Source organism: Callithrix jacchus, chromosome 19 (assembly GCF_049354715.1).
Source record: "Callithrix jacchus isolate 240 chromosome 19, calJac240_pri, whole genome shotgun sequence".
Classification (NCBI taxonomy): Eukaryota; Metazoa; Chordata; class Mammalia; order Primates; family Cebidae; genus Callithrix; species Callithrix jacchus.
Genome location: NC_133520.1, coordinates 6084029 through 6098771, shown reverse-complemented (window position 1 = coordinate 6098771; position 14743 = coordinate 6084029). Strand labels below are relative to the sequence as shown.

The following is a 14743-nucleotide window of genomic DNA, read 5'->3' as shown; positions in this document are numbered from 1 at the left end:
TTAGAGAGGGAATCAAGAGTTTCACTTGGGTAAGAAAAGCCATGTTGGTAGTTGACACATTGCTTTTTGTTTCTCAGTGTTATCCATAGAGAAAAATAGAGAAGGTTTTCCTTTCCTCTACTTGCAGAAGATACGATTTATAGCAGTAAAGCTCTAAGGATTTGAGATACTTTGAGCAAATAAAAGAAACCAGAGTACTGGAAAAGCTTGGTTGTTATTTATATTGGGATTCTTATATTTCCTGATAAATCAATATAGACTGTGAACATTGAATCTTGATAATCTGGCTATTTTTACCTCACTCTTTTTATACAGTGTTAATGTACCAGGGTGAAGCTCTCGAAGATTTCACAGGCCCGGATTGTCGTTTTGTGAATTTTAAAAAAGGTGACCCTGTATATGTCTACTATAAACTGGCAAGAGGATCACCTGAAGTTTGGGCGGGAAGTGTAAGTAAAATTTTGACATACTTTACTTACTTAATTTTTATTGGCTTGTTTAGCACTGTATATTTAAATGACTGTGGTTTTTTGGGACCTTTGATGGAATTAACCTGTCTTCTGTGCCAGATTGTGAAAAAAGATGGCCCTGTGTCCCTAGTGGCCTTGGGTCTGCACGTAGTAGGGGCTCAGCAGAGCCTTCTGAAATAGAACTGATTCTAGCAAGTTCCCCTCAGTGTCAACCTCTAGGATGCTGCATACATATTAGAAGTTGAAATGGTAAGAGCCGAAAAATTCTTTACTTCATTGCTTTAAAAAGGAAGGATTCATGGGAATTAGACTTACTCCTGTAAACTATGTGCGAGAGAGTGTTTAACATTTAAACTTTAAACATATAAGTTTAAAGTTGATTTTGGCCAGGCGCGGTGGCTCATGCCCATTATCCCATCACTTCAGGAGGCCAAGGTGAAAGGATTACGAGGTCAGGAGATTGAGACCATTCTGGCCAACATGGGGAAACCCATCTCTACTAAAATACAAAACCTTAGCTGGGCGTGGTGGTACGTGCCTGTAGTCCCACTTACCTGGGAGGCTGAGGCAGGAGAATCCCTTGAACCTGGGAGGCGGAGGTTGCAGTGAACCAAGATCAAGCCACTGCACTCCAGCCTGGTGACAGAGCAAGACTCCATCTCAAAAGCTTTTTTTACAAAGTTGATTTTATCTGATTTCTTTGTTTATATTAATATTTATGAAAAAGTGACAGTCTTGGGAATAGTTCCCTAGTCATCTGTGCTGTTACTAGTCTGTAGAAAAGCAAAACGTGTGTTTCCCATGTGCTTTCTTGTATGTGTTTTTGTTTGCAGCTTTGCGGTCATCCTTGTCCTGCTTTTCAGACCCTGGGTGTGGAGGTTACCCCAGGTCTCTGTTCCCAGCTGATTTTATGGGTGTCCTGATATCAGACATGGCAATCAATGACTGCATCACACTTTGGTGTTTTAATGAGATTCACTGGGAGTGACCTCTGGTTGAGAGGCTTGTCTTATGAGTTATTATCCTTTTCTTTTTAGACAGTGTGATGTGTGGACTGTGTCTTTACCTCAAGTAGTAAGGGTCCTTGATGTCTTTAGGATTGTCCCAACTTAGAGAAATACCCATCCCAACTGTGAAAGTTGTCACTCTCAATAAAACACCAAACAAACAAAAAATAGGCTTGAGAAATCCCCTTGGGAAAACAGACTCATTTTGTTGGTATTCCAGGTTCCCAGGGAATAATCTTGGGAAACAACAAGTGTTCAGGTTCATCCTATTTAGAGAGCATCCCCAGTGACTCACTCCCTACCAAGACAAATCTATTCTCTTTCTTTCAAGTCTGCCTAAGGAGATTTGTTGGTAGTCTTTACTCTTGGAAATGTTTTTCCATGTATCTAGGCTGAGTTTTTGCTAGAACAGTTAAGATTTTTTTCCCCACTCCTCATCTTTGAGCATTCGGATGAATGAACTTGACTTAACATTTTCCTCCCACTGCAGTTTTTCTTATAAACGTCTTCAGCTCTAGATGTCCCGTCAGTCTTTCTGGGTCGCAGCTCTCATCCTGCCTTCTTAAGGAACACTGCCTTCGGCACCCAGCCAGAAGGGGTCTTTGCTGCCTGATGATTGTTTGGGTGGCACTTTGTTTGCACTGTTCCTGTGGCATTTGCTTTACTGCTTTGTATGGCAGTTAATTTGTGTACTGTCTTAGCTCACATAAAGTCAAGGACTCTTTAATGGAAGGGCTCATGCCTTAGCTGTCTTCCTTTTCAGTATTTCCTTATGGGGAATGACATTTATTTATATTTATCCTGATATTAACTTATCCAGAATTTGTTCTCTTAAGGCAATACACTACTTACCCCTACCCCTTACCAAGGAAATCAACAGCACCTTGGCAAAAGAAAGATTACTTCTTGTCACGCGGGCCTACAATTCTGCAACTTTTTTTTTTTTGTCAAATGATAAGAAATGAGATGCCACCTGTGGTCTCAATTGACAAAGATTAAGGAAGGTAAATGTATAGTGTTTCCCTTTCTCTACATACCTCTGATTTGTTTCCTTTTTCCAGGTTCTCCTTTAATAAAATAGTCTCCCCTCTAATTTGATGAACCTTCTTCCCAGGAAATTAAAAACTCTTTTTTCAGCTTCCAAAATGATTCTTGTTTCCGTTTCTTAGTTTTCATTCTGCAGTCTTTTTCAGTTTCTTAGCATTTTAGACTTGATCTGCCAATAACACACAGTTTAACTGCCCTTATCTAATCTTCACGGCAGTATTTTACTACTAATACTGGCTTCCAGGTAGTTTTCAGATAGAACAAGAACACTCATCAATAGAATAGTGATAAGATGGCCTTTTTCTCTTTTTGTGCATTTGATTTACATGCCAGCCTCCTCCCTTAATGATTGGGAGATCTACCTCTTCCTTTCAGACAGTGACTAGTAAAAGACTGTGTTTCTCAAGAGGGCACGTTTTACATACCTTAGCTACTAGTGCTGAAAATGAATGGAATTATTTTCTATAGAGATTTTTGTTTGCATGAAATGAAAGCTTGGTGTGCAGATTAGTGTGTGTTACATTGTAATTTTATTTTGTCTCCAGACACCTGTAATGTCATTTTGGAAAATGACAGTATAACACATCATATCAGCAAATACGGCTGATCCTAGAGCAACACAGGTTTGAACTCTGTGGGTCCACTATATGCAGATTTCTTTCAATAAATGCATTATAACATTTCATGGAGGTTTGTGATAATTTGAAAAACAACTCTCAGACTGCGTAGCCTAGAAATATTGAAAAAATTAAGAAAAAGTTAGGTATGTTATTAATATATAAAATATATGTAGATCCTAGTATATTCTTTACTACCACAAAACATACACAAATCTATATAAAAATTTAAAATTTATCAAAATGTACACACACAAACTCAGGTCTTACATGGCATCTTTCGCAGTGGAGAAAAATGTAAAACATAAAGATAAAATATTAAATCGTAATTGCATAAATTCATTTTACTACAATATATCATAACCACCAACTCTTGCTATTCTGGTGAGCTCAAGTATTGTGAGTATCCACTTAAAATTCCATGTGACACTAATTATTCCACATGAGCAATTCATCTCTCCAATAAATTGTATAGTTCTTAAAAAGTGATCTCTTGTGGTTCTCGTGTACTTTTTGTGTTTAGTGCAATACTGTAAACCTTGAATAACACTCTGAGACCCATATAGAGTGTCACTAGTGATGTTGGAAGTGCTCTCAAGTAGCAGAGAAAAATAATGACATTACAAGAAAAAGTTGAATTGCTTGATAGGTGCCGTAGATTGAGGTTTGCAGCTGTGTTTGCAAGATTAACAAATCTAGCATAAGGACCATTATAAAAAAGGAAAGGAAATCCTTGAAGCTGTTATTGCAGCTATGCCAGCAGTCATGAAGATCTTACACTTTTTGTTTTGCAAAATACCATTTTATGTACTATTAAAAATATAGCTGTTATGTGGTTATAGGCTTGCTGTTAGAAAGGCATACCTATAGATTCTAATGTGATTCAAGTCCAAGCAAAGTCATTGTATAACAACTTAAAGCAAAAGGAAGGTGAAGGGTCTAACGCTGGAGAATTTAATGCCAGCAAAGGATGGTTTGATAATTTTAGAAAGTGGTTTGCGTTAAAGAAAGTCAAACCAACAGCAGAAGCAGCTTCTGCCAACCAGGAGGCAGTAGAATATTTCATAGACATCATTAAGAAAATCATTTAGGAGAGAGGGTATATGCCTGAACAGGTTTTTAATGTTGACAGAAGTGCCCTATTTTGGGGAAAAAATGCCATAAAGGACATTTTTTAATAAGGAAAACAAGTGAGCAGCAGGATTTAAAAGAGGAAGGGATAAGCCAACTCCACTGTTTTGTGCAAATGCAGCCGGGTTTATGATCAGGACTGCCTTCTGCCTTTATCTATAAATCTGCTAACCCCTGAGTCTTGAAGGGAAAGTTGAATACCAGCTGCCAGTCTTTTGGATATACAATTAGAAGGTCTGGACAGTGAGAACCCTTTTTCTGCATTGATCCCATCAATGCTTTGTCCCTGGTTAGGAAGTAACTGCCAATAAGGAACTGCTTTTTAAAGTTCTTTTGATATCGAACAATGCCCCCAGCCATCCACAACCTTGTGAGTTCAGTACCAAAGGAGCTGAAGTGGTCTACTTGCCCTAAACACAGCATCTCTAGTTCAGCCTCTAGATTAGGAGGTCACGAGGAACTTCAAGGCCCATGACACTCCATACTGCGCAGAAAGGATTGTCAACGCTATGGAAGAGAATGCTAATAGCAAGAAGATCGTGAAATTCTGGTAGGATTCTGTCATTGAAGATGCCATCATTGTTATAGAAAAGACTGTGAAAGTCATCAAGCCCTAAAAAAATAAATGACCACTGGAGAAAACGGCATCCAGATGTTGTGCTTGATTTCACAGGATTTGTGACACAGTCAGTCAAGGAAATCATGGAACAGATTGTGGATATGGCAAAAACGGTGAGGATGAAGGGTTTCAAGATATGAATCTTGGAGAAATTCAAGAGCTAACAGACATCACACGAGAGGAATTAACAGGAGACAACTTGACGGAAATGGGTGCTTCAAAACTAGTGCCAGACGGTGAGGAAGAAGACAGAAAGGCCAGAAAAAAAGTCAGTATCAGACAGTCTGATAGAAGGGTTTCAGTTATTAAAGACTGCTATTACCTTCTGTTATAACATGGACCAATGTCTGATATGGGCACTGAAAATAAGGCAAACAGTAGAAGAAGAATTGGTACCATACAGAAACATTTTTAGAGAAATGAAAAAGCAAAAGAAGCTAGACAGAAATTACATTGTATTTCCATAAAGTTACATCAAGTGTGTGTGCCTCCTCTTCTACCTCCTCTGCCTCTGCTACTGCTGAAACAGCAGGACCAACCCCTCCTCTTCTTCCTCTGCTTCAGCCTACCCAGCATGAAGATGATGAGGATGATTATCCACTTCCACTTACTGATGAATAGTAAATATGTTTTTCTTTAGATTTTCTTAATACTTTATCACCCAGGCTCGAGTGCAGTGGTGCCATCATGGCTCACTAAGGCCTCACTGCAGCCTGAATCTCCTGGGCTCAAGTCATCCTCCCACCTCAGCCTCCCCAGTAGTTGGGACTACAGGTGCATGGCACTGTGCTCAGCTAGTTTTTTTAAAAATTTTTTTGGAGAGACAAGGTCTCACTATGTCACCAGGCTGGTCTCGAACTCCTGAACTTAAGTGATCTTCCTGCCACTGCCCAGTGTGATTACAGGCATGATCCATGATGCCTGGCCTTAATAACCTTTTCTTTTCTCTAGCTTACTCTACTGTAAGAATAAAACATATAGCTATAACATGTAAAATATGTATTAATTGACCATTTATGTTATTGGTAAGGCTTCTAGTTACTGGTAGGCTATTCGTAGTTAAGTTTCTGTGGAGTCAGAAGTTATATGAGATTTTTGACTGTGCTCCTAACACCTGTATTGCTTAAGGGTCAGCTGTATTTGCCTTTTGTTGTAGTGATCATGTATTTTAGAAACTTTGTATTCTTTTTACTTGTGACATGGCTGTTGTTTATTGTTTAAGAAATATTTATAAGTCCTGGGTTATGACCGATGCTATGAAATGTGCAGCTACATTTTTGCTAGAGGTTATTTGGAATTGAGTTTATAACCAGCTTTGCTATGCAGTTTTAATCATATAAAATATACAATAATATTCCCTTACACAGATCTTTTATCTACTTCTAAACACTAACCTTACATGTCCTGCATTTAGAATTAAGCCGAATGTAGTAAAAAAAAATTCTGCAGTTTTAGAAACGTTTGCTTGACAGTTTTCTGTACCTAAATTCTCAGGGTAATAAGTAATAATCTTGGTGTAATTACAACAGCAACTGTCTACCTCTCTTGGTTACATCTACTTACCTATGTGTTTGTATATTTTCTACACTACTAAGAAGTCTCTCGTTTATATTTCTCACACAGAATTTGATTGATATTTGTCCCTTTTGCCCATTCTTTTGTATAGGTCGGGCCCCTTTTTGGATATTTTCCAAAAGATCTAATCCAGGTAGTTCATGAATATTCCAAAGAAGAGCTACAAGTTCCAACAGATGTAAGTTGTGGTTTCTGCCTTGTTCTCAGTTGTAAGTTGGCTTATACGTGACTACCTAGAAAGAAAGAAAGAAAGAAAAATTTCCAAAGAATTTAAATAAGATTTTTATCATAATCTGATAGTTATCTAATATATTGAAATAGATATTTGTATATAAGGCTGTGTGCTCTTATACAAGGCTTTTCTTTGCTGCTTTATAGGTGAAAAGCTAAGAATTCAATAGTTTTGTATTTATTAATGTTAGAAGGCAAATAACTTCATTTTATGAGCAAAAGGAGAAGCTGTATCCCAATTTGAAAACTATTTATTGGATAGCTGTTAGACTTGTTAAGGATATAGAAATCAGGTTACATTAATCAAGCTCTAGTTTTATACTGAGCCAGAAATGCAGACTTAAAGGTTTTCTTATTATTGACTCTTTAATGATTTAAGGAATTGTGGCTATAGCTTTGGAAAAGGGAACCTGAGAGTCTCAGATAAGGTCCAGTCTCAAATCTCTAAGGCACTGACTACACATTTTATAAAGCATTAATCTATGGTGCACAACAGTTTTGTACTAAAAGGATTTTGTTTTCTGGAATTTGCATTCCATCTGATTATTATTTTTTTGAGATGGAGTCTCGCTCTGCTGCCCAGGCTGGAGTACAGTGGTGCAGTCTCAGCTCACTGCAACCTCTGCCTCTAAGGTTCAAGTAATTCTCCTACCTCAGCCTCCGAGTAGCTGGGACTACAGGCCTGCCACCACACCCAGAGAATGTTTTGTATTTTTAGTGGAGATGCAGTTTCACCCTCTTGGCCAAGCTGGTCTCGAACTCCTGACCTCAAGTGATCCACCTGCCTTGGCCTCCCAAAGTGCTAGGATGATGGGCTGCATAATATATCTATAACACTGTGCCTGGCCCCATCTGATTATTTTCTGAGTTTTAGAATATATAGTAATTGATGCCTGTCTTCATGTAGAAGTCTGAATAGCTGTTTGGGGTTACTGCAGAGCATGCAGGCTGCTGGGCTAGGGCAATTCTTAGATGAGATTGGCAGAATCAAGTCACAGAGCTACCACTATGCTTACAATTTCCCGATGCCCTCAGGGGTTACATAGTCAGTCCTATTGCCTGTTTGGCTTCACTCCTGATGAAGAGACTGCTCAGGAGATGAGTGCGAGACAGCAGTTCATTGGTCACAGAGACCTGACCTGCTCTAGATTCTGTGTAGTCATTGCAGTTCCCATTGCATGATTCCCTTGATATTAAAAACAATTGGCTCAGAAGTGGGCATGACGGAAAGAGGGACATCATTCATCTATAGTACATCAGACAGGTCTCCCCAGAAGATTGAATGTTTAGTTAGCGGGGGGAAATTATCTTTGTTGGTTTTTTAACTTCATGTTTTATGGCTCCTTGTGTGTCAATTTATTTACTGGAGGAAAGTAAAAATATAAATTTACTGATAATCCTGAGAGCAGATCTCAGTTACTGCCTAGAACCCTTATTTGGAGTTGGGTACTTTCCTTACTGAATCCTGTTTTCAGGTTGTTCTTGTGGCAGTAACACAATGGGGAGCCCCCTTTACACCATTATTTGTTCTCTTAGATTTTTACAACTCATGCACCTCTTCTCAGTAAGTGCCTTCTAAAGCTGATTTATCTTTCTCAATCCAAGGAAAATATGATCCCCAGATCCCTGTAGACTAGGAGCCTGACAGCCAGGTTATTCTGCCTGTTTCTGCCTGGATGAGCAGCGAAGTATGGCATGTAGGGCACAATGTAGAGAAGCCGATGGTCTTTTAGCTCCTTCTAGATGGGTTATTATGAGGTGAATTCCCAGAACATCAGGTATAGATGTTGGGAGTTGGGGAACACAATAAATGACACCTTACTCTTCCCACCTGTGCTCAAAACAAATTGAGACACCCGGAAGTTGGGCACATAGAAGATCAAAATGACCCTGTTGTTTACTGATAAAGCTGTTTGGAGTATGCAGAAATAATGGGCTTTCTAACATTACAGTCTAAATTAAGATGGACTTACCCAGTCACAAATAGAGCTACCCAACTAGGGGTCTCCCCAAGGGGGACTGTCCCTGTAAAACCGACAGCATGAAGGAACGGAATGTGTGTTTTCTCTCCAGCAGGTCCCAAATAGAAAACAGGAATGGGACTGAGCAAACGCACCAACCACATGAATCATTACTCCCCCGGGGAAGAGAGAATGAAGGGAAGCCAGGAGTATTACTCCAATGGGAAAGTGGGTTCCAGCCTCCTGTCCACCCACTGCCCAAGAACAGGTGCCCAGCATTGACACAAAAGCTTCTTTAGAGCCAAACCTGAATTTGGGGTGATCATGGATAAGAGTTTGCTCTTGTGACGCTTGATTAGTGACACACTGGTTTTTTTTCTTGCAGGAGACGGATTTTGTTTGTTTTGACGGAGGAAGAGATGATTTTGATAATTATAATGTTGAAGAACTTTTAGGGTTCTTGGAACTGTACAATTCTGCAACTGGAGATGCTGAGAAAGTTGTAGAAAAAACTTCGCAGGATGTGGGAGTAATCCCTGAATTATCTAAGGAAACTGAACCTGAGCCTGAACCAGTAGAAGCCAACTCAGAAGAAAGTGACAGAGTGTTCTCAGAAAAGGCAAAGGATCTTCAGGAACAGTTTACAGCTCAGAAGCACCACCCCCATACAAACAGCCAAGCACATCATGCTCAGGGAGAGCAGCCTTCATATGAGGCTTTTGAAGAAATGCTGCAAGATCAAGTAAAAGTGCCAGAAAGTGAGAACAACAGAACCAGCAATAGTTCTCAGGTCTCAGATGAACAGGATAAGATTGATGCCTATAAACTTTTGAAAAAAGAAATGACTCTAGACTTGAAAACCAAATTTGGCTCAACAGCGGATGCAATTGTATCTGATGATGAGACAACCAGACTTGTTACTTCATTAGAAGATGACTTTGATGAGGATTTGGATGCTGAGTATTATGCAGTTGGGAAGGAAGATGAGGAGAACCAAGAAGACTTTGATAAGCTGCCATTACTCACCTTTACAGATGAGGAAGGTATCAAAACTCCAGCAAAGTCTGGAGATGAGAAATATTCAACAGATAAAGAGCCGAATTCGAATGAAGAGGATAAGGTTGAGCTAACTGTGCACCCTGGCATCAAAAATGATGATAAAAATATACTAACAACCTGGGGGGATACTATCTTTTCTATTGTCGCAGGAGGTGAAGAAAAAACAGATACACTGGATGTAGAGAGCTCTAATTCAGAGGAAGAAAAAGATGATGATCCATTAGTCCCAGATAGCAAACAGGGGAAACCACAGTCAGCAACAGATTATAGTGACCCGGACAATGTAGATGACGGTCTTTTGATTGTTGACATCCCTAAAACAAGTAATGACCAAGGCCCAGAAGTAAACACAGAACTTTACATTAAAGGAAAAGGGTGGGAAGTTCAGGAATTCAAGAAGGGCCTGGTCCAAGATGAGACAGAATTAGATGAAAAGCAAGAAAGGATGACTGTGTACAGCTCTACTCATAGTGATAACCTCAGCTCTATGCCGGCTGATGAAAAGGGCAAAGATGCATTAAAATCAGCCTTCGAAGATAAAGAAAATGACCTAAAAGGAGCAGTTATTTATATCTCAAAAGGAATTCCCCACGAAGAAAAGCCTGGAGAGCAGATTTTGGAAGGTGGCTCAGAGAGTGAATCTGCACAGAAAGCTGCAGGGAATGAAATGAATGACAGAAAGATTCAACAGGAATCCTTGGGCACTGCACCAGTCATGGGAGATAACCACCCTAACGCATCCAGAGACCGGGTGGAGGGAGACGCTTCAGTAAATGGAGCCAAACCACACATGCTTCCAGTGGAGCATCAACGTGAGGAATTTAAAGAGGAACTAGTGCTTAAAACTCAAAACCAACCTAGATTCTCCTCTCCAGATGAGACTGGTTTGCCCAGAAAACTGGAGGAAAAGCTTCCCATCCTGGGAAGAAATCTTTCTTGGCAACAAGAAAGAGATGTGGCTGCCACAGTCAATAAGCAACTAAGTGAGAAGATAAGGCTCTCCGAGGGCGGGGCCAAGGAGGACTCCTCGGATGAGGAGGTTTTTCATCACGAGGCAATGCAGGGCACACAAGAAGCAGGACAGACATACCAATCTGACAGCACAGGAGAACCAGCTTTCCTTTCAGAAGCAGTAGAGGATGAGTATCCCCCTGAAGAACTACTGGAGGATGAAAATGCTGTAAGTGCAAAACGGTCTAAAGAAGAAGACCCTGGAATTCAGGGCAGGCAGTTTGATGTTAATCTGCAAGTCCCTGAAAGAGCAGTTTTGGGGACCACTAATCCTGATCCAGAAATTGAAGAAAGCAAGCAAGAAACTAGTAAGATGTTGGATAGTGAAGAAAAGCGTGAGACTGCAGCCAAAGGAGTCAACACAGGAGGCAGGGAACCATATACAAAGGTGGAAACAGAACGCCCTCCCGCAGACGAGAAAGCACACGGACCATCTGAAGGAAGCGACTTTTCTGACCGCATAAAGACTCAGACTCCAGAGTTAGGTGAAGTGTTTCAGAACAAAGATTCTGACTATCTGAAGAACAACAACCCTGAGGAACATCTGAAGACCTCATGGCTTGCAGAGAAGCCTGAGGGAGAACTCTCAAAGGAGGACCATGAGGCCGCAGACAAACACATGGGCACAGAAAGCCAGGGGTCTGCTGCCACAGACCTTGAAGATGACTTGTTCCATTGGACTCCCCGTACAACTGTAAAGCCAGAGTATAGTGACAAGAGGGAGGACTTGCCCATCATAAGCAGCTTCTTTAAAGGGCAGTCTTTGCAGCGGTTCCAGAAGTACTTTAATGTCCATGAGCTGGAATCCTTGCTACAAGAAATGTCATCAAAACTGAAGTCAGCACAGCAGAAGAGCCTGCCCTATAATGTGGAAAAGGTCCTAGATAAGGTCTTCCGTGCTTCTGAGTCACAAATTCTGAGCATAGCAGAAAAAATGCTTGATACTCGTGTGGCTGAATATAGAGATCTGGGGATGAAGGAAAATAACATATTCGAAGAGGCTGCAGTGCTTGACGACATTCAAGACCTCATCTATTTTGTCAGATACAAGCACTCCACAGCAGAGGAGACAGCCATACTGGTGATGGCACCACCTCTAGAGGAAGGCTTGGGTGGAGCAATGGAAGGTGAGATACTTATGGCCTTGTAGAATTGGGCTGGAGAAGCAGGCGGAGCAGGGTTCGCTGAGGTGCCTTGTATCTTACTTGTAAAGCTCTGTTGAGTTTCCAGTGTGCCTAAAGGAGGGACAACACAGGGAGGCCCACATATTCCTTCCTGCCTTCTTTTAGGCTGCAGCATGGAGGAGGATTTCTTGCTGTTTTCCCTGAAATAGTTGAGACTGGTTAGCATTTTCAAAAGGAAACTTTATGAAAAGTTAAAGATATAACCCAGAAAGTAATGTACAAAATACAGATGTCATATAAAATTATGAAAGGATTTTATTAAACACAGTTTTTCAATCATAAGAAACTGCTCTCTAACCATGGATTGACTGGTATAACTTTTAGATCAATGCCTTGGCTGAATTCCTATGTTCTCTCCAGTTTTATCTTTTGCGGATGGCTTGTTCTTCCTGTTTTTTGGAAGCACTTACTCCAGTTAAACCCTCCTGGACCTAAGGTTCTTGCATTCAGATTAATCAAGGTTGGGACAGGGATGGGAAGCCTTCTAATGCAGCACTTGATGCATGGAAACCATTCAGCTGCATTGACTCTGAGCCAATATCTTGACATAAGCGTTCTGATTTCTAGGTCCTTGTTCTATTCTCTGCATGTAGGTTTTTCTTTCTTTTCTTCCCTTTTCCTGGCCACCCTCCCTTCCTTCCTCTTTCTCTTTTTTTTTTTTTCTTCAGACAGGATATCACTCTGTCACCCAGGCTGGAGTGTAGTGGCATGATCATAGCTCACTGCAACTTCTAACTCCTAGGCTCAAGTGAACCTCCCACCTCAGCCTCCCAAGCGGCTAGGACTACAGGCATGCATCACTGTACCCAACTAATTTTTTATTTATTGTAGAGACAGGGTCTCAATATGCTGCCCAGGCCAGTCTTGCCCTTTTGGCCTCAAGTGACCCTCCTACTTTGGCCTCTAAGAGTACTAAGATTACGTGTGTGAGCTACCGCACCTGATGTATGCAGGCTTTTCAGACAGATGTATCTGAATCAAGAGCACCAGGGGGACAGAAAGCCAAAGGAAAATGTATTTCCCCAGAGTGCAAATTTTTCCTGAGACTTGGGGGAGGAGAACTCTTTTTGCATTTAATTAAAACATATGTTTTGGATGAGAATGCAAAATTCAGGTGAATTTTCAGGGTAAAATAGGAGACTCCAAAGAAATTCACCTATGCTGTGGATCACATTGGACTGTCCCCTGAGCCTCTTAGGGAAGGAGATGGGTTCACTTCCTCTGACTCTTTGAGGTACTTTGAAACTATTCGAAAGACATTTCAGCAAGCTGCCCTGCCGTGGCATGTCCCTGTCTGTACTAGTTCTGTGAGAAAAAGCATGCTTGTGTACTCAAGAGTTCATGTTACTTCTCTGCAGAAGAGATATTTCACATTTCTGCTCTTAAGCGAAATTCTTTTTTGCACATTTATTTGTGTGTGCATAGGTGAGTTTGCCAAGGAAAGAAGTTACTGAAGTCCCTACCATAAATACAATTATTTATGAAATACTCCGCTGTAGATTTTATTATGTAGATTAGTCATTCTTTAAATGGAATAAAAGAAACTGAAATTCTTTTTTTTTTTTTTTGAGACGGAGTTTCACTCATTACCCAGGTTGGAGTGCAATGGCGTGATCTCGGCTCACCTCAACCTCTGCCACGTCGGTTCAGGCAATTCTCCTGCCTCAGCCTCCTGAGTAGCTGGGATTACAGGCATGCACCACCACGCCCAGCTAATTTTTTGTATTTTTAGTAGAGATGAGGTTTCACCATGTTGACCAGGATGGTCTCGATCTCTTGACCTCGTGATCCACCCACCTCAGCCTCCCAAAGTGCTGGGATTACAGGCCTGAGCCACTGCGCCCAGCCAAAATGGAAATTCTTATTTCCCTGCCCAGTTGTGCTCCATGGGATGCCTGTGCATGGTGGGCAATGTTGAGGTGCTCTGTAGCTGGTATGGTCAGTGGGATTAGCCAAACATGTAGTATCATCAAGCTGTGCTAGCCCAATGCATTCTTCTCACCTGTAGAGATGCAACCACCGCATGAAGATAACGTGTCACAAGAGAACACCGCAGAACTGAACGCGAAGGTTCCTGAAGAGCCCACCCGCTTGGACCAACCTGTGATGAGGGACACTCGTGCCTCAGAAGTGTTCCCAAAGCCACATACTGAGAAAGACTTGGACCCAGGTAAAGCTTGCTGATTTTTTTATACGAAGTGGAGACATCAAAAAGAAGGCCTTCTAGGAGATTCATTGTCAGAGGTAGTAGCTAGAGACATGTTAAACTCAAAGGAAAAGCGGATCCCAGAGCTAACTGAGAGAAAAGCAGGCGTTCAGACAGATGGAGATCAAAAATAGGAAAGACACCAGAGACTGTAACTAACCTACAAACCAATGTTTGGCTGTCACTGTCTTGTGTAAATTATTTCAATCTAAAATGTTATTCTTCAAAGGCCTCATGCTCTAAAACAGTGGTTTTCAACCAGACCGACAGCATCAGAAACTCTGGGGGTGGGACCAGCAGTCTGTGTTTGACAAAATACTGATTGATATCTCTCCAGGAAAGACTGACCTGATGCAAATTAGCAGTGGTTGGAGAACCACCGCTCTAAAACACAAATTCTGTTTTCCTTCTACTCTACCCCTTCTCTTTCCAAATAGAGTACTGTGCAATGCAGTTCTTTTTTTTGATTTGCTGTCTGGACGTGGTAAATAAAACTTTTTAAAATACAGTGAAGGGGTCCAGGTATGTTTATACCATAAGCTTATAGGAGACAGTATGGACATTGAAGTTTGTAATAGTCCAGGGCAGACTGATACGAAGAGTATTTCACCATAGTGCTCGGGCA

The 14743-nt window shown here is 40.9% G+C and overlaps 1 protein-coding gene across 8 annotated transcripts in view; it reads left to right on the top strand.

Annotated features, from left to right (window-relative positions):
• MIA3 (MIA SH3 domain ER export factor 3) overlaps positions 1-14743 on the top strand; it is a 71111-nt gene that overhangs the window by 12958 nt on the left and 43410 nt on the right. For all 8 annotated transcript variants that reach the window (XR_008477904.2, XM_078356462.1, XM_035280645.3 and 5 more), the window contains 4 exons: positions 316-449; positions 6558-6644; positions 9044-11855; positions 13921-14082. Coding sequence is in view for 7 of the 8 variants with exons in the window: in XM_054248044.2 (XP_054104019.1) it covers positions 316-449; positions 6558-6644; positions 9044-11855; positions 13921-14082 (3195 nt within the window). In the remaining variant the exon portion in view is untranslated. The remainder of the gene's footprint in view (positions 1-315; positions 450-6557; positions 6645-9043; positions 11856-13920; positions 14083-14743) is intronic.